The 22,794-nt window shown below is 50.1% G+C and overlaps 1 protein-coding gene across 35 annotated transcripts in view; it reads right to left on the bottom strand.

Moving 5' to 3' along the window:
* The window catches only part of NRXN2 (neurexin 2), a 355,283-nt gene that overhangs the window by 85,926 nt on the left and 246,563 nt on the right, over nucleotides 1–22,794 (bottom strand). For all 35 annotated transcript variants that reach the window (XM_081174008.1, XM_081174004.1, XM_081173998.1 and 32 more), the window contains one exon: nucleotides 793–974. In XM_081174008.1, coding sequence (XP_081030134.1) covers nucleotides 793–974 — 182 coding nt within the window. The remainder of the gene's footprint in view (nucleotides 1–792; nucleotides 975–22,794) is intronic.

Below are 22,794 nucleotides of genomic sequence, written 5' to 3' on the forward strand. Positions count from 1 at the left end.
ATGGTCATGTAAGGTAGCAGAATCTTTCTGGGAAATGATTTATAATGAGTTGGGGGGGGAAATGTTGTAGATAATTTTTGTAAAAAATCAGAAGCTTTTATTTTAGGTATAATTGGTGGAGAGGTACCCAAAGAACAGAAAAAATTATATATGTATGCTCCTGTGGCTGCCCAAATGATTTATGCCCAGAAATGGAAAGAAGAAATAGTTCTAACCAAGGAGTACTAGCAATTAAAATTGATGGAATATGCAGAAATGGCGAAACTTACCGGAAGAATAAGAAACCAAGAAGAGAGACTTTTTAAAACAGAATGGGGAAAATTTATTGACTATTTGAAGATGTATTGTAAACAACTTAAAACATTAGCAGAATTGACATAAACACGCGCAGAAAAAAATAACAAAAAGGGGAAATTAGAAAATAGGCTCGAATTGGATATGCAGTAACAGCAGACATAAAATAAGTAACCACAGAAAGGAAGGGAGGGAAGTCGAGGGAAATGCAGATTGATTATGTAAAGATTTTGGTTTTTTTTGTTAAAATATTTGTAAAATGAGAAAACGTGGGGAGATGTGTTCTGTTTGGCCCCCTGTGAGTGTCTGGGAAAACATACATCTGAAATTGGACAACCTCCCCTCACCTCACAACCCAGTTCCCCAGGATTTGTGTCATTTGCACCAGTTTTGAACCCAGAGCTTATTTGAAAAATCAGGCCCTCCCCAACCTGGATCCCCTCCCCACCAACTCCCTCCCCCCTCCCTCCCCCAGCCCAGCCCCTCTGCCATCCTTACTATGTGGAGTTGCAGGTAGTCCCCGAGGCCAGAGGCACTGTCCACCCGCACCAGGATGGCGTTCTTCTGGTGCGTGCTGAAACCCACGGCCAGGCGGTCGGCCCGTGTGCTGGGGCGGTCATTGGGAGGCCACGTGTAGGTGATCAGCGCCCCGCCCTTCCCAAAAATGTATGTCGTCCCAGCTGGAAAGAGGAAGAAAGAGAAAAGTTAGAGAGGAAGGTCTACTGCAGCCTCTGGGATCCTCCACCTACCGGTGGAGGACGAAACTTCAGGGATTAAACTTGAGATCTCTCGGACCGCTCACAAGCTGCTCTGGGCAAGGGCTCAACTTGGCTCGCTTTCACCAGAGCACAGCTGCTTAACACACAGCACAAAAGGAATGGCGATGAGTGTGCTGGAACATGTGCAGAGTGCTTCTGCCATCATCCAGCTCTCTCACACCTGGGAGTGAAGGATCTTTATTGGCTTTTAACCCAGGGGGGGAGCACCTTTGATGGGAGTCTGGAGGGACATAGACATCAATTTGGAATATAGGGAGCCATCCATGCTCAGGGACTCCATCTGTCATATTTTGGGTCTTATCTGCCCTCTCCGCTGAAGTTATCAATATCTGGGGAATGGAAATCTCAGGACCGTATGGGGAGAAGCATAGCTCAGACCTTCAGCACCTAACTGCTGGGGATAGACTTTGGAAGCCCCCATTCTGGCACCCTCCTGTAACCTCCACCTCAACCTGCAATGCCCAAGTGCCCCACCAGGATAGCCCCTTCATGTCCCCTGCCCATCTCTGCCGCAAAAACAAGGTTGGGGGTGGGAGGAAGCAGGTTAGGGATGATGGACCTGGAGGGATAAGGGCTGAGACAGGCCCATTCGTTTCCTGGCCACCCAGCCCTCCCTTCAGCCCTCCTTGAGGTATGGGCTCCAGCAGAGCCATCCATCACCCCTCAAGCCTAGCTCCTCCTCACATACAAACATACAAACGCTCGGGCTGCCTTTCTGGTTCTCCTAGCCAGGACCCCCCAACGCCTCTCCATCAAGCTGATACCTTTGTCTGTTCTAGAATAACAGCTGCCTTTACCAACATCCCTGAGTGTCTCATGGGGAGGAAGGAGCGAGCCCCCAAAGCAGGCCGGGGGAACCTGGGAAGCCCCTCCAGATGCTGGTGGATGGACTCCCAACTCCCAGTAGCCAGTCTGGCTAATGTTCAAGGATGATGGGGAGAGCTGGAAGGCCTCAACAGGCTCCCCAGAGCTGCCTGAAGATGCACCAGGCACACGCCTCTGCCATTCCAGGAATCCTGCCAAGCTAACGAAATGGCTGGCTTCCACTGGCCTCCTCAGCACCTCACATCCTCTGGAACAAGAGGTAACAGAGGTGGGTTGTTTGATCAGGCAGGCAGAAGGACTACAACAAGTGACTTGGGTGGTGGGGTCTGAAGCTGAAAACCTAAACAGGCGGTGGGACCCCACTTCAACTAGCCAGCCTCATTTGGTCCTCAGAGCAGCTCAGGACATGGCCTTGACATGCATCATGTTGTAACCTCTAGCCTGGCAGACCAGTGTAGACTGGAAGCTTGCCCCACTGCCTCGGCTTCCAACAACCAGCTAGTCAGGCAACAGAAGCAGGATCTGTGTTTATGTGTGGAGTTGCTCCCTAAAGAAGTGGCTCAAGGCTATCATGCTCCCAGGATTGGGGGAGGGAGAGAATGGGGGCTACTTCTCAGGATGCCAGAGATAGGCCTGGGAGGGTAGGCCCCAGGGATCCAAATTCTGGTACCCAGAGGTGTGGCAGATGAGGTGGCGGGTGGCAAATGTAAAACCCTTTTTACCTGCCCCCGCCCATAATCTGATCATTATCTTAGCATCCTGGCTTAGATTGTTTGTAACCAATGTGCTTTAGGTTTTTGTTGGAAATACCAAAAACAAGAAATTAATTATGGTTATACAGCTCTCCCCCCTCCCACATGCAGCAGGGCTGCTTCCAGCCCCATGATTATGCGCATATCAACCGCGCATTCACAATGGCTTCTGAAAGAGGTTTGTGATCAACAGCCACCTAAAGCAGCCTTCACCAACACGGTGCCCTCCTGATGTTTCAGACTACAGCATCTATTAGTCCCGACCAACCCGTGAGCTAAAGACACATTCAAGCAACGCACGTAGAGCAGCAGCAGCTAAAGCATGTGTAGGCAAACTAAGGCCTGAGGGCTGGATCCGGCCCAATCACCTTCTAAATCCGGCCCGCGGACGGTCTGGGAATCAGCGTGTTTTTACATGAGTAGAATGTGTCCTTTTATTTAAAATGCATCTCTGGGTTATTTGTGGGGCATAGAAATTCGTCCACCCCCCAAAAAAATTTGGTCTGCCCCCCCACAAGGTCTGAGGGACAGTGGACCAGCCCCCTGTTGAAAAAGTTTGCTGACCCCTGAGCTAAAGGAAACTGAGGAACATGTGGACACCTCAGCTTAGAGAGCCAGGTCTTTGGAGGGGAGGGGCTTTCTAGAGGAGCACAGCCGATGGCAGATGGGTGAGGTGTAGGGGAAATTCCTCAGGTGCCAGGTGTGTTTTGCTACTGGTGCGTATCTAACTGTGTGGAGAACTCTGGATACCAGGTTGTCAACTGACCTGGTTGGCCCCTCCTGCTTTCTTAAGCAGGCAAGCAGAAGAGCTTATTTATTGCATTTATATCCCACTTTTTCCCCCAAGGAATATATGGCTAACCCGCCCCCCCCCCCACAACAACCCTGTAAGGAAGGTTAAGAGGCTGTGACTAGTCACCCAGTGAGCTTTATGACTGGACAGGGATTTTAACTCTGATATCCTAGGTCCCAGATCAACACTCTAACCACTACACCACACTAGCTTCCTAGATTACTTTTGCTATGGGGCAGTTCTATAAATTAAGTGGGTAAATAAATATGGGGAAAGCAAATGTCACTTAGAGAAGGATCTGAAATATTTCCTTTGAAGCCTAAATTTGTTTTATTCTGGATTGCTTTATTTGAATTTTTAATGTATTATAAATCACTTCGAGATTTTTTTCTTTAAAATATAAACCAGTATATAAATGAAATGAAGAATAATAATATCGCACCACAAAAAAGACGCCTACACATTCCATTGTGGCGACCGTAACCCAAATTTAAGGTGCCATTTGGCAAGTAGCTTATATATCTGAGTTTCTAACACTGTGAAGTCCTCACCCCATTGCCCTAGTCCAGCTGCTCTTGAAGAAAAGATTCCAGGGAGACCTTCCCCAGTTGGGCCCTGAATAACTTTCTCTTTTCCTGTAAGAGGACCTGGCAGATGCGTGCAATTTCTGGGAAAATTATGAAATTAGTCTTAAATTGCACAGGGCAATCTGCACCAGAAAATTCCCTTGTGCCCTGGAGAGTGATCTAATCTTGCTAGTTTGTTTCACTTGTATTTAGTAAACCAAGCTAAAAAAACACATTGAAAATGCCAAGATTTCCTAACATTGTATTGGCATCCTATTGGAATGGGCTTACGGAGCTGGAAATCTTCCACAGGAAAAAAAAAGTACTGGAAGAGATTTGGACTCCCATCGCTGCACCTGGGATTGAGTCTAGCCTTGTACTTCCTAACTTGCACAATAGCCACAGGTGACCAGGCCTTCCACCTTGCTTCCTGCTCTCCCTCCTCCAGCCCATACCAGTTGCAGAGCCAAGGAAGCCCCTCCCTCCATGACTAGCCTTGAAACCATGCAGGTCAGTGGAGGCGAGGTGAGTCGCTCTGCCTGACCTCTGTCAGCCCATTGTGACCCTCGACAGTGGGGCCTTGGGAGCGGAAATCATCATCAGTAGCCAATTTGGGGGTCCTAGCTGCCAGGACACAGCCCTGCCACCATCAACGCTCCTGCATTGGCCTCCATATTTCCAGCCTCACTCCGTATTTCCAGCCTCACAGGCATCAAGGACCATAAAGTCTGGCAAGGTCCCATCCGTAGTCCATCCAGGTCCTCAGAGGAGACGGCGCCAACCCCATCACAGGCCTGGCCAGTTGGCTCCTGCTGCCTGCAAGAGCGGAGTCTTCTTCCTGCCAGCAGGGCTCACTGGGAGCTCTCCAAGGTCCTGATTTCCTCTGCCCTCTGCATAAGACAGCTTCTATGACCTCAATTGTGAGCTGACTTCCCCTGAAACAACGTGCTTCCTCCATTAGCCTCAAGTGCCCACAGAACAGGAAAGAGAGGAGAGCTTTCAGTTTATTGTTTAACATGCCTGCAAAGAGGCGAGTGGTTGTGGAGAAAGGGCTTCCATTCATCTGCAGCAAGCACAGAAGTAACTCGGCTGGGCTTATTTGCAAGGCTGATTGCCTCCCCTGCATCCTCTGGGCCAGTGGTTCCCAATTAGCTAAGTAATGCAGACCCCCTGTTTTTCAAAAGCCAAGCCATGGATCCCCTACTTTTGAAAATTCTGGTATATCTATGGGAGTGGTCCACAGACCACCACTTGGGAACCACTGCCCTAGACTAACTAGGGAGACTTTGGTCTCTCTTCTCAACTCCAGCAATGAGTAATATGGAATAGGGGCTTTCCTCTCCCTCAGCTACAGAGGTGTTTAAATGTTGCAGGTTATATGAGATTGAAGAGGGTGAAAGCATGTAGCAGCCTGTGTAGGTCAAACCTCCAAGAGGTGACACACACACACCCAGCAGAAGGAAAGTCACCTCTTTGCCCCAGCCAACCTCTACCAGCAAAGGGAAAAACCTTCTTTGCAGCTTCTCCTGTGGAAGTCAGAGGTTCCTGGAAGTTGTGGAGAAAACACTTGTGGGTGCAAGTTGAGGAGGAAACATTTCCTCCAAATGCTAATCTGTTTCATCAGAATTCAAGAACATTCAAAACAACTTCTTTTGTACTTAGGAAACCAAAGCAACCAAGTAAAGAAAACAGTAATAAAAGGAGGCATAAAAGCAGAGACACTTGGGTTAAAGGGAGGCAGAAGTGCCCTGCCCTTCCCCATCAAAAAACAACAACAAAAAGACTAAAAATGTTCAAAAACCAAAGTCCTGACAGTTCACCCAATTCCTAACTGATGTGAAATTTCACTTCAGTTCCAGAGTGTGCTGCAAGCAGCAAACTGGGAAGGAGATGGAGGCAGAAAGAGGTGCAAGGCCTTCCCCTTTTCTGGGCCTGCAGGAGGTTAGGAAGAGGCCTGGCAAGGTGGGGGGCGACAGAGGGCTGCTTTTGAGCACCTCTGAAGTCAACAACGGCTGCAAAACTCTCTCTGTGTATGCCTGAGGTTCATTAAGACTGTTAGGGAAAGGACCCTCCTTAAGAAACCTACTCCCCACATACCGGTCACTGTGCCCTCCCGTGAGCTGGCAGGAGAAGGGCATTGTGCAGGGGCGATGGCCTGCCAGCCTCTCCACTGACCTGTTCCTCTGAGTGACAAAGGCGGCCTTCAAGGCCAACTGTCCCCCTCTGCTTCGCCACCCATCCATCTCTGTCAGCCTCCTTGATTAGCTCAGAAATTGTCAGCAACCAAACCTGGAGGGGAAGAAGAAGGCGCACTGGGAGGGGCAACCGAGATGCCAGCGGGCTGGGAAGGATAGAGGTGGCGAGGGATCATCTCCGCACTGCCCTCCCCAAACCAAACAGCACCCATCCCTTTCCATGCTGGGGGGCCTTGGCACCAGCCTCCCCTTTCTAAAGGGCTGGACGAATTCCTGAGGTCTCAAGGGATGCCAATCCTGGCACCTTCCCCATTCCTGAGAACCCAGGAACCTGTTAGTTCTCACCCCAGCTCTGTCAGCTACCTCCTCTGCAGTTTCCTCTGCTAATGGGCTGACTCACGCAGGTGAGGTGGCAGCATGTGTGCATTGGCTATCTTACAGGGCCAAACACTGTTCCTGTGGCTGTTCACACAGCTGCTTTGGCCCGGCAAAGGCAAAGGCTGCTATACGAGCGACGGAACTCAGTGGGACTGGCCGACCAGTAAACACACGCAGGGGGGCACCATCAACTCATGCTATACAAGGAGAAGATAGAAGGTACCACTTCAGAGTTTAGATGAGGTATACCCATTTTGAAAGTACCCTTGTCTGGGGGCTTCTAGACAGGGGTGGCTCCTGGCAGCACAATCCAACTTTTGCTACAGGCCATAAGTTGAGATGCAGGAACACAACTGACAGCACTGCGCTCTCCCTGCCTGCACATCCTGCCATGTTTTGAATGCACAAGTGAGCATTTCCTCTCAGCTAATCTTCTTTTTTAAAATCCATTGTTAAATTTGGTACGGTGCTTATTTGTGATTCCCTGATTGTGCTCATGTCTCTTTTATGTTAAAAGAATGGAGATTCGATTTCTGTATAAAAAGGCCAATTTGTTGTCTGCCCCCTTACTCTGACCACATTGGTGCAATAGACCACACAAGCTCAGTTCCATATCTTCACGTGCCATTTATCAATCTTGGGTGGGTTTTTAATCTTTCTCCACCTCCAACCAATCCAGCTGCTGTTAATAAATGCATGACCTGGAGTATTTAATTATTTATATTTAAAGCTATTTATATACCGCTTAATTACTATAGTTTGTAAGCAGTGTACATAAAAACTTAAAAGCATGCAATGGAGAAGATCAATTAGGATGAATAATAAAAACAGAAAGCGTCCTTAAAATGCCTGCTGAAATAGGAAAGGTCCTGTGGCCAAGGGCCTTCGAACCACAGGCTGTGGGCTTGTCTCCTCTCAGCCAGGAGTTCCACAGAATCAGGCCTGCAACACTGAGCACCTGGGTCCTCCTGGGTGCGAGACATGCGTCTGAGCTGCAGGGGACCCCATGAACAAAGACTCCCCCTGAAGATCTCAGATATTTTGTCCATTACATATCCATTTTACAGAAGGCTGACAAATAGATCTATGGGCAACTTGTAGCCACAGATTTTTTTTCTAATGTCACTTGTTGTAGAGATCCAATAAATTTGTGAGGTCTGGACAAGTCCAAAAGGCATAAAAAAATGCTAGGATGATGACCAGGGTGGCATCTCTAGCACTGGTATACCATTATATGATTATATCTGACTTGCTCTTCAGGAAGTAAAATACCACCCAAGTATTAGTTTATAACACATCCCTTTAAAATTCAAACATACTGGAAATGAGGAACAGGTAGCCAGTGATGTAAGTTTGGAAATGAATTTCTGCCCTTTGCAAATGAGGATAATTTACACGGGGTAATTTGCATCAGAAAGTTTCTTAGCTTGCTTTGGAAAACTTTCTGCTGCCATAACAGAACAATCTAAACATTTTAGTTTTACCTGTGTTTAGTAAACAAAGCTAAAATTTTTGAAATTGCCAAGCTTGTATTTGCAACAAACATCCATTCACAGTGCTGTTAATGAACTTTTGAAACGGAAGATTTTATGTGGAAAAATGAAGCACTGGGAAATGTTCTATTTCGGAAGATTTTCTGTGGAAGTTTTTGCACTCGACATCACTGCTGGCGCCCTCCAAACACTGTCAGACTCCTGGCAGCCAGCAGGCCCAACAACCGTGATGATGGTGATGCTGATGGGAGTCTAACAACATCACCGGTCCCCACAGGCTGGCTACCCCCGAGGGAAGCTGCTATTTCCAAGTCCAAATTTATTGTGGAATAGTCTTTCTTCAAAGTCATCAATCCATTTGATCTGAAAGAAATGTTTCCTGGCATCTCGATTGGCTTTTTAAAAAAATGCTAGCTGAAAATTTTATAGATTTGATACATAATTCATTTCGCTAACTTACTTGACACCTCAAGTTCTGCAGCTGACTCTGTGAGGTGGACCTTCCTGCTTAGACCGTTTTATGTTTGACTTGCAGAGACTGGAAGCCTCCTTTTCAGCTTTTGATTAGCTCACATTTTACCTGCCTTTCCCCCCTCAGATCACTTTTGTCTTCTGGCTCTCTCTGATAGCAGACGGTTGCAAGAGGTGACTGCGCAGAACAGCTTGCTTTTAAAAATACTTTTTGCCATTTTGAGCAAATATGAAGAGTAACATAACAGAGCTCTGGGCGAATTTTTTAAACAAGAAGTACTTCAATCGGGGGAGGAGGCCAATTGCTAAAATGCTATGTGATCGGAAAAAGGAAGGATTTTTTCTTTAAAAATTCGCATTGGTACCATGCCACCCTTTCATTTTAAGCGTTATTACGTGCATATATTTTTAATATATAAATGGCTGTTTTAGAAAGCACTTTAGCACAAATTAAAAGATCAATAAAAATAAATGGGGCGATAAAACGCTGCCAACCAGTAAAGGTAACAGAGAAGGGGCTCCAAGGAATTAGCAGTTCCCCTTCCCAACATGGCCCTGAACACTTCTGGGAAAAATGGGATAGGGAAGCACTTCAGAGCACCCACACCTGGCGAAGAGGGTATGACTGTCCCCTTCTTTGCAACAACAGCAACAATTATTTTATTTACAAAAATATTTATATACCACAATTCAGGAAAAATATCAGATTTGTTTACAACCAAATACAGTGGCACCTAGGGTTACAGATGCTTCAGGTTACAGACTCTGCTAACCCAGAAATAGTACCTCGGGTTAAGAACTTTGCTTCAGGATAAGAACAGAAATTGTGTGGCAGCAGGAGGCCCCATTAGCTAAAGTGGTACCTCAGGTTAAGAACAGTTTCAGGTTAAGAACAGATCTCCAGAACGAATTAAGTTCTTAACCCGAGGTACCACTGTATATGATAAAAACATACAAAATCATGGAAGTAGAAAGTGAGAGTATCAGGGAGAATTGCCCTGATCCGGCCCTCTCCATGCTGTGCTGGATTTCAACCTATGGAACGTTTTTTTAAATAGGAAGGGGGACAACTCCTCAAATGACTGCCTCCCCCCACAGACCTGAAGAGAGGCATTTTGCAGCTTGGAAAATGGCACAGCCCCTTCCTTGCTGCCACCCCCCAACCCAACAATTTTGCCATACCATTCAGGCCTTCTCTGCTCCTAGGGCCACCTCCTGGGCCTGACTGTTTGCACCCTCGTTGAGTGCCCTGTGTTCCCCCACCCAATTCTGCTGCAAGCACAGAATAGGCCCCAGCTAGGAGAGAAAACAAAACGTGCCATGCACGGAGCAGGCCGCTCAGCTGGGGCGGGGGATATTCATGCATATTTCATGCCTGTGCAGCTCTGCAGACGGCTCCTGGCAGCTGCCCGCCTAAGCCTGCTCAGCCAATCCCCCCCATCACAGCCCGCTTGTTCCAAGTATTGATCAGTGGACAGAGCCCTGACCCCTTCCAGAGAAGCCTGGCATGGCTCAGGATTGGAGAGAGACTCCTTGAAGATCCCTCGCCTCCTCCTGCCATGCTGGGTTCTTCTGTTCTCATAGCTGGAGACAAAAACCCAGGAGTCCTGGCTCCCAGAGGCCCTTCCTTCGCCCCGGCTCAGCCACAACCTACTGGCTGAATCCAGCAAAGGTGCATGACATGCAGGCAGGCCTTAATGGACTACAGGCAATGCGCTCTCCTTGCCTCCCTCAGTCAGCAGCCAACCCACAGACATGCTGGCTTCCTCCTTCAGCAAACTCTCACTAGCCCCCCCCCCTTATTGCACCTCGAAAGGTACCTGAAGGCACCTCGAAAGGTACCCCCAATCACCACTCTTCCTCCCCATCTCTCAGACAACCAGCTTCTCCAACTCAGCACCCTCCACATGTTTTTGACTGCGGTCTCAGTTGGCATGGCTGGCCAACGGTCAGGGATGGTGGATGGGGTTTGCAACCCAAAACACCAGACTGAGGACGGCTCAGATAGGCTGTAAGCCCTGTGGAGGCAGAGGCCACCCATTTTGTTCCTGCATTCCACAGAGCACCCACAGCACAGCTAGCAAACAAGAAGAGTGAATGGGCCGCCATAATGCCCACCCCCGATCCATTTAAAGGGACAGGAAGAAACCGGGCTCCCTTTGTGTAACACCCCATCTGTCTTCTTTATCCCTGCATTTTGGCATGGCTGGAGTTGGTCCCTGCCTGGTTTCCAGTTCCTCCTTGGAAAGCCAGTGTGGTGGTGTGGATAGAGTAGTGCTTCCCAAGCTTGGGTGTCCAGCTGCTTTTGGACTACAATTCCCATCATCCTTTACCAGTGGTCTTGATAGCTAGGGATGACGGTAGTTGTAGTCCAAAAGCAGCTGGCTTCCATCATGGAGGTCCTGCAAAGGAGGCTCTAACCATGTGCCTGACCCAAAAATATGTGCCACACAATGTGCTCTTAAGCTGTGGGGTATTGAACATTGGACGCGGGTGGCGCTGTGGGTAAAACCTCAGCGCCTAGGACTTGCCGATCGTATGGTCGGCGGTTCGAATCCCCACGGCGGGGTGAGCTCCCGTTGTTCAGTCCCAGCTCCTGCCCACCTAGCAGTTCGAAAGCACCCTTAAGTGCAAGTAGATAAATAGGTACCGCTTTATAGCAGGAAGGTAAACGGCGTTTCTGTGCGCTGCGCTGGTGCTGGCTCGCCAGAGCAGCTTTGTCACGCTGGCCACGTGACCCGGAAGTGTCTTTGGACAGCGCTGGCCCCCAGCCTCTCAAGCGAGATGGGCGCGCAACCCCAGAGTCGGTCACGACTGGCCCGTACGGGCAGGGTACCTTTACCTTTATTGAACATCACCCAGTCTCTAGGCCAACTGGAGAAGATGCAGGGGTACCTTGAAGGTGGCAGCGGGGGGGATGGGGACAGGCCCCCAGTGGGAGGTAAGAGCCACTGTAGCAGCACAGACATTTCAGGTCTTTGCTCAGGCTCCTTTTTCACTAGGAGCTCGGAAGCAAGGGCCAGTGGCAGCCCTGCCCTTCTTTGGAGGCGCAGCCATTCACCCCCGGGCCCTTCTTCCCCAGCACAATGTTGCACAGGGAGTGGCTGGGTGGGCCTGAAGTGAATTCCCCAATCTCTCCCCCCCCCCGCCTTGGTTGCTCACCCTCTGTAAAGGGAGAGTTGGAGAGAGATGCAGAAAGAAAATCAAAATGTAGGTCATCGCTGAGATGCGAAGATCCTACCCCCCCCCTTTTCCCAGAGAGACTTTGCGGGAAAAGGGGCAGCAATGAATAATTCATCACCCATTAAGGCCTGGGAAAATGGGGATGAAACTGGAAGCGGGAGGAAACCAGAGCATGGCAAGAACAAGAAGACGGATTGGTCATCAAGGGACGTGTCGCTCCACCGCGTGGGACACGAAGCTGGATGGGGTCCAATTGCCAACAGCAAAATCTTGTCCTCCCAGGACTGCTCAGGGGCATCTGTAAAGTGATCGCCTGAGCATGTGCAGACTGCCAGCCACACCATACTCCTCTGGGATCAAGAGGGGAACTTGCAGGGTGGAAGGTGATTTTTCCCCCCCGACCCCTTTGCGGATGAGAAAAGTCCCTGGGCAAACCGTGCAGCCCCACAACCCTGCAGCCACAAAGGGGAGAGGCTGGCAGGCATCTTTGCCAGGGGTTCAAAGGGGAATTCTTAAACTGCCAGGGGAGGGAGTCAGCTCTCAAGGGCACTCAGCTATTAAGGGAGCTCTTAGCTGCAAAGAGCCACTTTGCTTCCTCCGCTGTTTGCAGAGGGGCCTGAAGACCTGCCAGCCGGACCGGAGGTGTCCTCTCCACACCCCTGCGGCATGAGAAACCACAATGAGCATGTGGAGAGTACCTTTGCCTATCAAAGGGTGCAAATGGCAAATGACTAGAGAGGGAAGTAGCTGAGCAGAAGCCCCCCTGTTCAGCAGGCAAGGCCCCAGGATGACTTTGAATCGGACGTAGAAACGGAGCTGGAGCCAGAGAGCTTGTCTCTGAACTGGCTGGTCCAGTCAGTCATATATTGGGCTCACAGGCATTTCTGAGTGGTCTTCAAAAGCAGTCCTGTGATCAAGAAATTGCAGGAGCAGGTTTCATGTACTAGGTGACCTCTGATTCTAACCTAGCCTGGAGGTTAACTGAGCAGTGAGAACCAATGCCAAGCGACCCCTGCCCAGGAGGAGGTTGCCAATGGCACAACAGCTGCCAAGTGGTGAACAGCATGGTCAATGCTATGGGTGCTCTTTGGCGCTTCAGTGCCAAAGCTGGATCTACAAACACACCCATGGGAAAGGCAACCCTTTGGGGAGAGGGCAGACCCTCTCACTTGGCACCATCTCTCTGAACAAACAATCCACAACCACCGAGAGTCAGTGTTGAGAAGTGGTAAAGAGTGTTGGGCTATGACTTGGAAGAGCAGGGTTCAAATCCCCACTTGACCACAAAGGTCGTTGGGCGATCTCGGGCCAGTCACTGCCTCCCAGCCCAACCCTACCTCCCAAGGTTGTTGTGGGGATTAAATGAGGAGGGAGAGAAGGATATAAACCCAACAAACAAACAAACAAACAAACAAACAAACAAACCAGTTATTGGGCCCTCTGTCAATGCATGACAGGCTCTAGCCATCACCTCAGTGCTTCCTCTGCCTCACCTGAATCTGAGGCAGAGACAGAAGTCCTAAGTGAAGTGACAGCATTTGACTTCTAATCTTGATGTGGATATTTCACGAAGACCAGGGCAGGGACAGTCCCCAGGGGCTTCCCCCTCTAGCCCACCAGGTTCTCTGCAGCTGTGTGTAAGAGACAGATCACAAGGAAGGAAGGTTGAACCATTGCAGACATTGAACCTCCCAAGAGACGAAGACTGACCCCAGAAGAGTTCCATAGGATCAGAGCCTCCAGGCCAGGCAAGAAATGAGTGGTGTGCAGTGTCCAGAGCGTCAGAAGTGGGAAACCCGCGTCTAAATCGCCACTTAAATTAGGAAGCTGCACTCTCTTTGCCAAGCCTACCTCATAGGGTTACTACAGAAAAAATGGAGGGTGAGGGAAAACCACGCAAGTACCTTGAGCAGCGGGTAAAAAGGTAATAAATAAAAAACAATGATGGTGAAATGCAGCCCCGTCCCCTGCAGATGCCTTCGCTGCTGCTCAAAGCCCAGTGGAAAAGCTCAGGAAAAATCCCAAATGGCCGGTTACCCAGGCAACCAAGGTTGGTCGCTGGAAATTAGGGATACCACAAAAGCTGGAGTTTTCTGAATTTTGGTGAGGGGTTTTCAAGTCCTGGGCATGCAGGCATTTTGGGGGGATTCCTGAGAGGAATTTTATTGGACTCCAGTGAACCTCCACCAAATATTTATAAAGCCCCTCACCCAATAACACACTGGGCCTGGTTAAGCCTGGCCCCTAAGCACAAGCCCACTCACCTACACTGCGGGCTCTGCAAGAAAGGTTCGGCTCAGAAACCATCAGAACTGACTAGGTCGTTTCCAGCAACTTGGTGGACACCAGGCAAAACCACACAGGAGGCCCAGGTCATTTCCAGGTCAGTGGTCTGCCCCTCCCTGACTTGTGCAAGGTGGGCTGCTGGACCAACGGTTCCTGCGGTCCACAAGTATGAAAAGGGTTTTGTGGCCTGCATGTAGTAAACAGGAAGCTTCCTTGTACTGACAACTGAATCTGCCTAGCCCAGAACTGTCAGCACTGACTGGCAGTGGCTCTCTGGGGTTTCAGAAGGGAAACACTCCCAGCCTTCCCTGGAGATGCTACCAGCAGGGAATGGACCTCGTGGGGCCTTCTGCATGCAATGCAAAGTTTCTAAACACTGGAGCTCCCCACGAAACAACTGAGCCAAAAGACAAAGACAAAGAATATAGATTAATATGGCATAGTTCCAATTACTTTTTCTATACTCTTCAAACCAGAAGGAAGGATGGCTCTGATCCACCAGCTGACAGCTGCTGATAGTGACAGAAAGGGCTGCAGTTCAGTGCTAGAGTTTCTTCTTTGCAGGCACAAGTCCCAGGTTCAATCCCTGATTTCCAGGTAGGCTGGGGAGACCCTGCCCCCTCCGCCGGAAATGCTGGAGAGGTTCTGCCAGTCAGTGTGGACAATACTGAACCAGGTGGACCGGAATAGGTCTGACTGGGGGAAAAGGAGCCTCCTGTTTTCCTAGAATAAGTGCAGATGAAGGTATCCAAAGGTGACCAAGGCTGCCCCCATCCTCACCCCAAAGCGTCAGGGTGTCACAGGGAGCTCCAACAAACCTCTGCACAGAACTGGAAACTGATGGGTATTTTAAGAAGATTCAGGTTTTGAAAAGGCCACTAGCTAGCCGTGCAGTGCAATTCTTTGTGTACCTACTCAGAAATAAGCTCCATTGAGTTTGGTGCAGCTTACTCCTAGGTCAATAAGTGCCTATAGGATTGTAGCCTAAACCTTACATCTTGCCGATAGAAAAATTAAGTGAGGGTTATGATGACGTGCTAACATGTAAAATCCAGCATTTTACATGCTGCTTTTGCTCAGAAACTTCCAACCAACCTAAATCACGGTGATCATTGTTGAATCCTCATCACACGTTTTGAGTTCTTGGAATTGGAGGATGCGCTTGACATCCAGCCCTCCCCTCCTCCCCAGTGCATTTCAACAAGCCGCAAGAAAAGAGACGGGACCAGGATCCTCAGAGCAACGAGTCTGCACCAAGCATGGTGCCACCTAGGCCCACTGCCTTCCACAAGTGCCCATCTCCATGGCAGAAGAGGGTAAGCTGACCTGGCAAGCTGGTAATGGGTGCTGCGTCCCCCAAAAGCTGCCACTTGGGTGGACTAACAGTCCTTAGTCAAGCAGTCAAGGTGTGAAGGCAGACAAGCGTGTTGCTAGGTAGTGGCAGATGGAGAGAGACTGAGCAGGGAGTTGGGCAAGGAACAAGGGGGCTGTGGTGAAAAGGCAGACAGCCTATAGCCTTCCATCTACAAGAACTGACTAAGAGGAGGAGGAGGAGGAGGAGGATGAGAGTCCCCACTAAAGTGGCCATCACCATCAGAGGACAGGGGTCTGGCTAAATGAAGGGGAGGAATGCAGAAGGGCTGTCCTCCTGCCAGCTCATACTGGTGTTCCACTGAGGCCAGTGTGGTTTTTTTTTAGGATCCTTCCTATCCCCTAGAGATACTGCCAGGTACTTAACCTGAGACCTTCCGCATGCTAAGCACCTGCTCTCTCACAGTGCACCAGCCCCAAGGCAGCGACAGGGAGAGGAAGTCCCAGACACCTCCTCAACTTGCAGTCCAGGTACCTGGGATTCCCAAGGGCTGCTTTCAGCTCTAGGAGCTGCCCAGGTAAACACTGGGATTTGACTCTGTGTCGAGGAACCTCCTCTCTGGCTGCCCGCGATACAGAGGCAGGAAACTGGGCAACTTGTGCCAATCTCCCCAGCTAGCAAGGAGGTTCTGACACCTGACACAGAAGCTCTGTGGATCCCTGGAGGGCTCTCCCCTTTCCACTGCGGCAGCCTAGAAAGCAGCAAGGCAGCTGCCTCCAAGGTTGGATCCGCCGGAGAGAGTCGGGCTGTCTCTGTCACTTCTTCTTCTCCCCCTGTCCCCCCCCCACTCCGCACTCGCCCCCATCCAGGTGTACTAATAACGAATGCCACAACGCCATTCTCATCCCATTAATTCCCTGCTTTTATAAAATAAATATTGATACCGGCACTGGCGCACCATGAATGGCACTGTTATGGCATGAATAATGGGATCTAATGGGGGTTTATTTTTAAACCAAGGAAACTGACAAAGATCATTAGAAACTTAATAGAAATTTCATCATTAGCATAAGTATCCAAGATTAAAGGCAGAGATTTCTCTATTTCTCCTGCAAGCCTTTCCCCACTTCCTTCTGACAGCATCAACAGGGAAGAGGGAAGACAGCGCTGGGGGTGGCGGCTGCTCTGGCTCGCCTCTCCCGTTGCAGCACCTGAGGCACTTCCGCCTTCAAGGCAACAGGGGCTGAGCGTGGGGGCTTCAATCAGCCCCTGGCTTTCAGGGGGGTGAAGAGGGCTCCAAGAGGAGACCGCAGGCACTGAGCCCCCACTCCAGTTGCCAGTCACGGGAGGCTGCTCTATTCCAGACTCCCTCCTTCATCTACAATTCCAAGGGGCGGGGAGTCTCTGCGGTGGCAGGCTGCCATTCCCCTCATTGCTCCACCCGCTGCCTTGCCCAAGCCACCAAGGAAAGGAAAAGCCAGAACCGGGTTTGCTTTGTGTGTGAAGCTACTCCTGAGTCTCAGCAAGAGCTGGAATCTTTGATGCTGGGCAGCTGTGGAGGGAGACCCCTCCCCTTCCAAGGCAACTCCAACAGCTTTCTCCAACCCGGTGCCCTGCCAGATGTTTTAAACCAGGGATGGAGAGCCCATCCTCACTCAGTAACATTGGTTAGAATGTGGTGCTGATAATTCTGAGGTTGCAGGTTTGATCCCCATAAGGGATGGCTTGCAGGGGGTTGGGCTAGATGATTCTCAGGGCCTCATCCAACTCCACAATTCTATGACTACCAACTCCCATTATCATCAGGATCCTGACTACACTGGTAATCCAACATCATTTTTGGCAGCCCATTTGATGCTTTAAGCACCTGCCTCATCCTTAGGCAGTAGGGTCACAGAGTTATCAGGTCAGACAGAAGTGATGGCTACACAGATGACTGAGCCCCAGCACCTCTTTTTTTTAGAAAAGCAAATCTAGGTTTGGGTTTTTGGTTTTTAAATAGGCTTCTTTTACTATCGCAAAGTGAACACTGTAGTAATATTTCATTGTATACAACTAACATAAACATAAGTGGCGTTAGACCAGCTGTTTTGACTTTCACTGAAAATCATTCCCAAAAAAGGCAAGATTTTGAAAGGCTTCCTCCCTTCCCAAAATCTGACAAGAAAAGTTGGATCCTGGACAAGGTATTCTGCAAATCATTCCAGGGTCATTCTCTTGCTTTTCTATCTGTAGCACAATTCAGTTCTTGGAAGTTCAACAAGAGGGCTATCCACCTACCTCAACACTTGCCACAGAAGTGATGGCTACGCAGATGACTGAACCCAGCACCTCTTTTTTAGAAAAGCAAATCTAGGTTTGGCTAGCAGTGGTTCTCCAGAGTCTCAGAGCAGAGACACCCTAGTCCAGGGGTCAGCAACCTTTTTCAGCCGTGGGCCGGTCCACTGTCCCTCAGACCACGTGGTGGGCTGGAGTATATTTTGCGGGGGGAAATGAACGAATTCTTATGTCCCACAAATAACCCAGAGATGCATTTTAAATAAAAGGACACATTACTCATGTAAAAACACGCTGATTCCCAGACCATCTGTGGGCCGGACTGAGGCGGTGATTGGGCCACATCCGGCCCACAGGCCTTAGGTTGCCTACCCCTGCCCTAGTCCTACCTGAAGACACCAGCAGGTATTGAACCTGGGACCTTCAGGTGCTCTGTCACTGAGTGCACAGCACCTCAAAAACCACACATGCATTTCAGCAACAGAAAGAGAGAGACTCACACCTGGATTTGGCTGTGGACAAACCAGCCCTCCCAGAGAGCAACTGCATCAAGAGTGCTAGAACAAAGCTCTGTAGCCAAAGGAGGGTCTCCTCCAGGAAGGCAGAGCCACACTGCCCCCTCCTCAAACTGATGGATCTGGACCTCTTTCCTCTTCCTCCTCCCCCTGCCACGGAGCAACCCAGCTCACTTCTCAGCCTGTCAGCTGCAATTATCTCTCCACATCATTGCGATGGATGATCTCACTGCGTGCCCCGCGGCGGAGGCAGCGGCGAGCTGCCCGTGGCAGGCCAGGCCAGCGTGCCTGCAAATTAGCGCCACACGCACGAGGCCGCTGTGGCTGCAGCCATCTGCTTGGCTGCCGCTCTTCACACGCAGGCGGCCCAGAGCTGCAGGCTGGCAAAGGCGGGAGCCGTCACTCTGAGAAGGCACCACGGCTGTGTCAGGTCAAGGGGGCGGGGGCTGAGTAATAGCGCCACCCCTGCTGGACAGGAGAAGGAAAGGGTGGTGTGTGCCTCAGCTGAGAAGAAGAGCTGGCCTGGGGTCAGAGCTCAGGGGGGAGCCCTGTACCGTTCACCCCACACAGTGGAGGCCTGGCTCTGACAGAGTGGGAGTGAGAAAGAGACAGGCAGAGACCTCTGCTCCTGCTGGTTGCTTGGCCTGTGCCAAAACTTTGCTCTGGCACTGAATGTGAGCTCTGGAATTAAGACAGGCTGGTACAGCGGACCGAGTGTCAGAGACAGACTGAAGAGACCTCCCTGTGCAGTCTGAGATTCAGAGTGCTTGGTCAGCCACTCCCTCTCAAACCAATCTACCTCGCAGGGTTCTTGGGGATAAAACACTCCACATGCCACCTGGAGCTCCTCGGGGAAAGGTGGGGTATATTTGCAGTAAATTTAGGAAGTCATGGTGGGTTGCCTTCCCTCGATCCTCCAGTTTCAACCATTAGGACCCCTTCCACCTTTGTGGATCTTTGCATGCTGCCCTTGGGCACTAGGGCAGGGGTGGAGGTTGGGGGGACTACGGAAAAGCATCCCACTTGAATGCGCATAACCTGCCACATCCGGGGTGGGGAACCTCTGACACATGGGCCAACCCAGAGGCCCACTTCCCCCAAACCACACCCACCTAACCCTAGCCCAGGCTTAATCCCTAATATCTACATGCAGAGGTTGTGGAGATCCCTGCCTGCAAAACCAGAGTGCTACTGCCAGTTAACTTGGGCAACACTGATCCAGATGAACCGATGTTCTGAGGCGGTATTTAGCATGTTCCCAAGTGGTTTTTCAGAAGCGACAGCTTGTCCTGTCAAGTTTTGTGGTTACCTGGTGTGTGGAAAACAACAGCCCTCTGAAAATCACCTCTTGTGCATAGAAAGCTGCCTTCCAGAGAGATCAGTACTGCTTACACTGACGGGCAGCCACTCCAGAGTTCTTCCCCAGACCTACCTGGAAATGCCAGAGGAGACAGAACCTGGGGCTTCTGGCATGCAAGGCAGGCTCTATTCTGCCAGTGAGCTACATGGCCTTTCCTCAGGGCCACCCAAATTCTGTGGCCCACCATCTGATTCAGGAAGGAATTGGCAGGGGCCTTTTCTCTTTACATGCCATCCCCTTCTGACTTAGGGAAGTTGCAAAACCAAACAAAACTGCAAGTGTGGGAAGCCACCACCTGAACTCTTGACTCTAGTCAAGGCAGCAGTTGCTGTGCTACTCCAGGGAACATGATATAAAAAATAGCTGGGCCTCATTCTGCACAAGTGCTAGAGAGACAGGCATTTTGGGGTTGTGGGATTTTATTTTTATTTTTTTAAAGAAAAATAGTGAAATCCCAGAGATTCACTCACAGGAGACTAGGGGGGAAATAGTGACCTAGCAGGCAGTTGGATCCTAACATGTCAGCCTAAGAATTTATTTTCATTACTGAATCCAAGCTCACAGTCCATTCGCACACAAAAAGACCGCTCCTTGTCCCCTGTATTTTTTTCCATTTTAGTATAATGGGGGGAAGTTGAGAGGCCCTTTTGTTATTGCCAAGGTTAAACCAACTGGGAGTCAGAAGCTCTTGTGGATCTACTGCAAAACCACCCAGAGACCTATCTGTAAGAGCTGGAGGGAACTTCTGAGAACTCCTGCTCTAGAGGGGTCTCAGAGGAGATTCCAGGTTGGCGCAGAGTTTACTTTTCATGTAATACAAAAATGTGTAGAACCCAAAAGCAAACAGAAGCAGAAGGGTCACTAACAAATGCTGCCTCATCCCTATGCCCAGGTTCTCTTTCCTCTCCAGCCCTCTGCAGATGGACCTCAGCCAATGACAGCAACTTAATGGCAAGCTAGGAAGGTTCCATTAAACAATTAGCAGGTAAAATAGCTACTGCCATGCCATCATTAATGAATGCTTTTGGGGGAAAGCTTCACGTCACCAAGGCTGGTACCGTGGCAAGGAGTCCACCCTGAATGCTTTAGCTGAACTCTGAGATGCATGAAGCCATGATAAGAAAAAAGAGTGCCTTTGAGCATAACCCTTTCAGTCCCAAGAACAACCGGGCCACAGCTTCCAGATCAGAAGGTGAGCTTCAGCCCCAGCACCTGAAACTAAAAAGCATTGAGGAAATAAACGCCAGGCTGGAAGATCCATTTCTGCTCCCAGACCCCCATCCCCACCTGAAAAATGCATCCATAAAACCCAGCCACAGGGGCTCACAGCAGGGCGTAGCGTGGGGGGTGCAGGGGGGGCCCGGCCGCACTGGGCGCAACATCCGCGGGTTAGGGGGCACAAATTACTTGCCTTGCCCCGGGTGCTGACAACCCACGCTACGCCACTGGCTCACACACCAAAGCAGTTGCCCAATCCTATCCCAGCTCCCCACACCCCTCACCGCCACAGACATGAAGGGAGTCTCTTGGACGCCAGGCTCCTCTCACATGCCATAGATTTTGTTCCCTTTCCGCGCTGACAGAAAGAGCCCCTGTAAAGTCTAAAGCTGGCATCCTCCTACACCTACCAAATTTAACTCAAGAAGAAAACATTTTTTCAAAAACAGCCCTCATGCGCCTTCCCTGTCTATGCCAAGACATGTCTCTCAATGTGATGCACAGAATGCCAGTGGTGGGGGAAAGGGTTCTGGGAACCAGGCGGAAGCCATTGAAAGCTCAGAGCACAACACGCCTCCCTCCTGCCCGACAGGAGCCCCCCCCCAGCAAAGCCCCTGCAGAAAGGGGGTGAAGGGAAGAGCCTGAAACAAACAGCCTGCCCTGGATCACGACCACCACCTCTTTCCTTGCCGCCCCCCCCCAAATCTCTCCCTATTATTCATTTGTTTATCGCATTGTTACAATGTAGGGACTCAGTATGAACATCACAACGCAAAAACACGATAAATAATAAATAAATCCATTACAGCAATGTCAGCATTAAAAGTGCTCATTCGCATCAATCAATTAAGAAGGGAAAATCTCCTTCCCCACCCAACCACAAGATGAACATCAAATGTCATCATGGCCAGGACCACCAGATCACATCAAACCCCAAATGCCCGAGAGAACAGGAATGCCTTTGCTTGGCGCTGAGCAAATGGCAAACGTGGTACCAGGCAAACCTCCCACAGAGGGCATTCCATTGGGTGGGTGGGGGGAAACCAGGGAGAACAGGCCTTTTCAGTGGTACACCCCCTCCCCATTTGTGGAAAGCTCTCTTCAGGGAAGGTCTCCTGCCTCCAATATTCTCATCTTTTCAGCACCAGGCATTCTTGTTCTCCTGGACAGAGCTCTGGCTACTCCCAGGTGTCAACGAGGAAGCCCAGATCCTTGGTCTGTTCATGACCAGTCTTTGGGATGAGATCACGTGGCACAAGCATGGGAGGGGGTCTTTGGCTGATTGGCAGAGCATCTGCCTCATATGCAGCGTTAGCAGCAGAAAACAAAGGCATCTGTCCACACATCTGCTAACCTTGCTAAGGATTAATCCCCAACTTGCAGAGGCCAAATATCTTTGAAAAAAGCAATGCAGGTAGCTCAAGTGAGTGAGCCACAATGAGAAAAAAAGATGCATGTAGTTCAAAAGGTCCCATCCTTTGGGAGAGACGCCAAAGGGTTGTATAGTCTGACCCCAAACTCACTAGTAAAATCCTCCCCCAAAGCCACAACACACTGCTCTGCTTGGTTATAACTGACAGCTCTGGGTGTTCTACTCTGTTCCTGTTTCCATTTTTAATCTCTTACGACTGCAGACTATTAACACATTCCAGTGGCAGTGAGTCCCAAAGATGGGTTGAATGACTGGGGCATTACTTGTCAAACATGTTGATGCGTCCGGTGCTCACATCCTAACATTCCATTGCAGAGAAGGGACAAATGTGTCAGGGAGGCTGTAACCTTCCCTTCCAGTTCTTGTACCACACCTGCTCAGGATGCTTTTGGCTGCTAGGGGGGCAAGGAGTCAGACTATGCAACCCTTTGGCGTTTCTACCAAAGGATGGGAGCTTTATAGAAATGCAGGAATCATTGGTGGGCACTGAGACCCATCTGTTGGAATCAGGGCAAGGGAGAGGGAGGAGACTTTGTCCTGGGAGTATAGAGGCACAGTCTGTTTCTCTCCCCCCCCCCCTTCAGTATGGCTAGTCACTCCTGTCTGGGCTTGGCTGAGCTCAGCACTTTCCAGAGAGCTGTCAGGGTGGGTGGGGGCAAATCATT

This window comes from Podarcis bocagei, assembly GCF_964188305.1.
Source record: "Podarcis bocagei genome assembly, chromosome: 16".
In the NCBI taxonomy this organism is placed as follows: domain Eukaryota; kingdom Metazoa; phylum Chordata; class Lepidosauria; order Squamata; family Lacertidae; genus Podarcis; species Podarcis bocagei.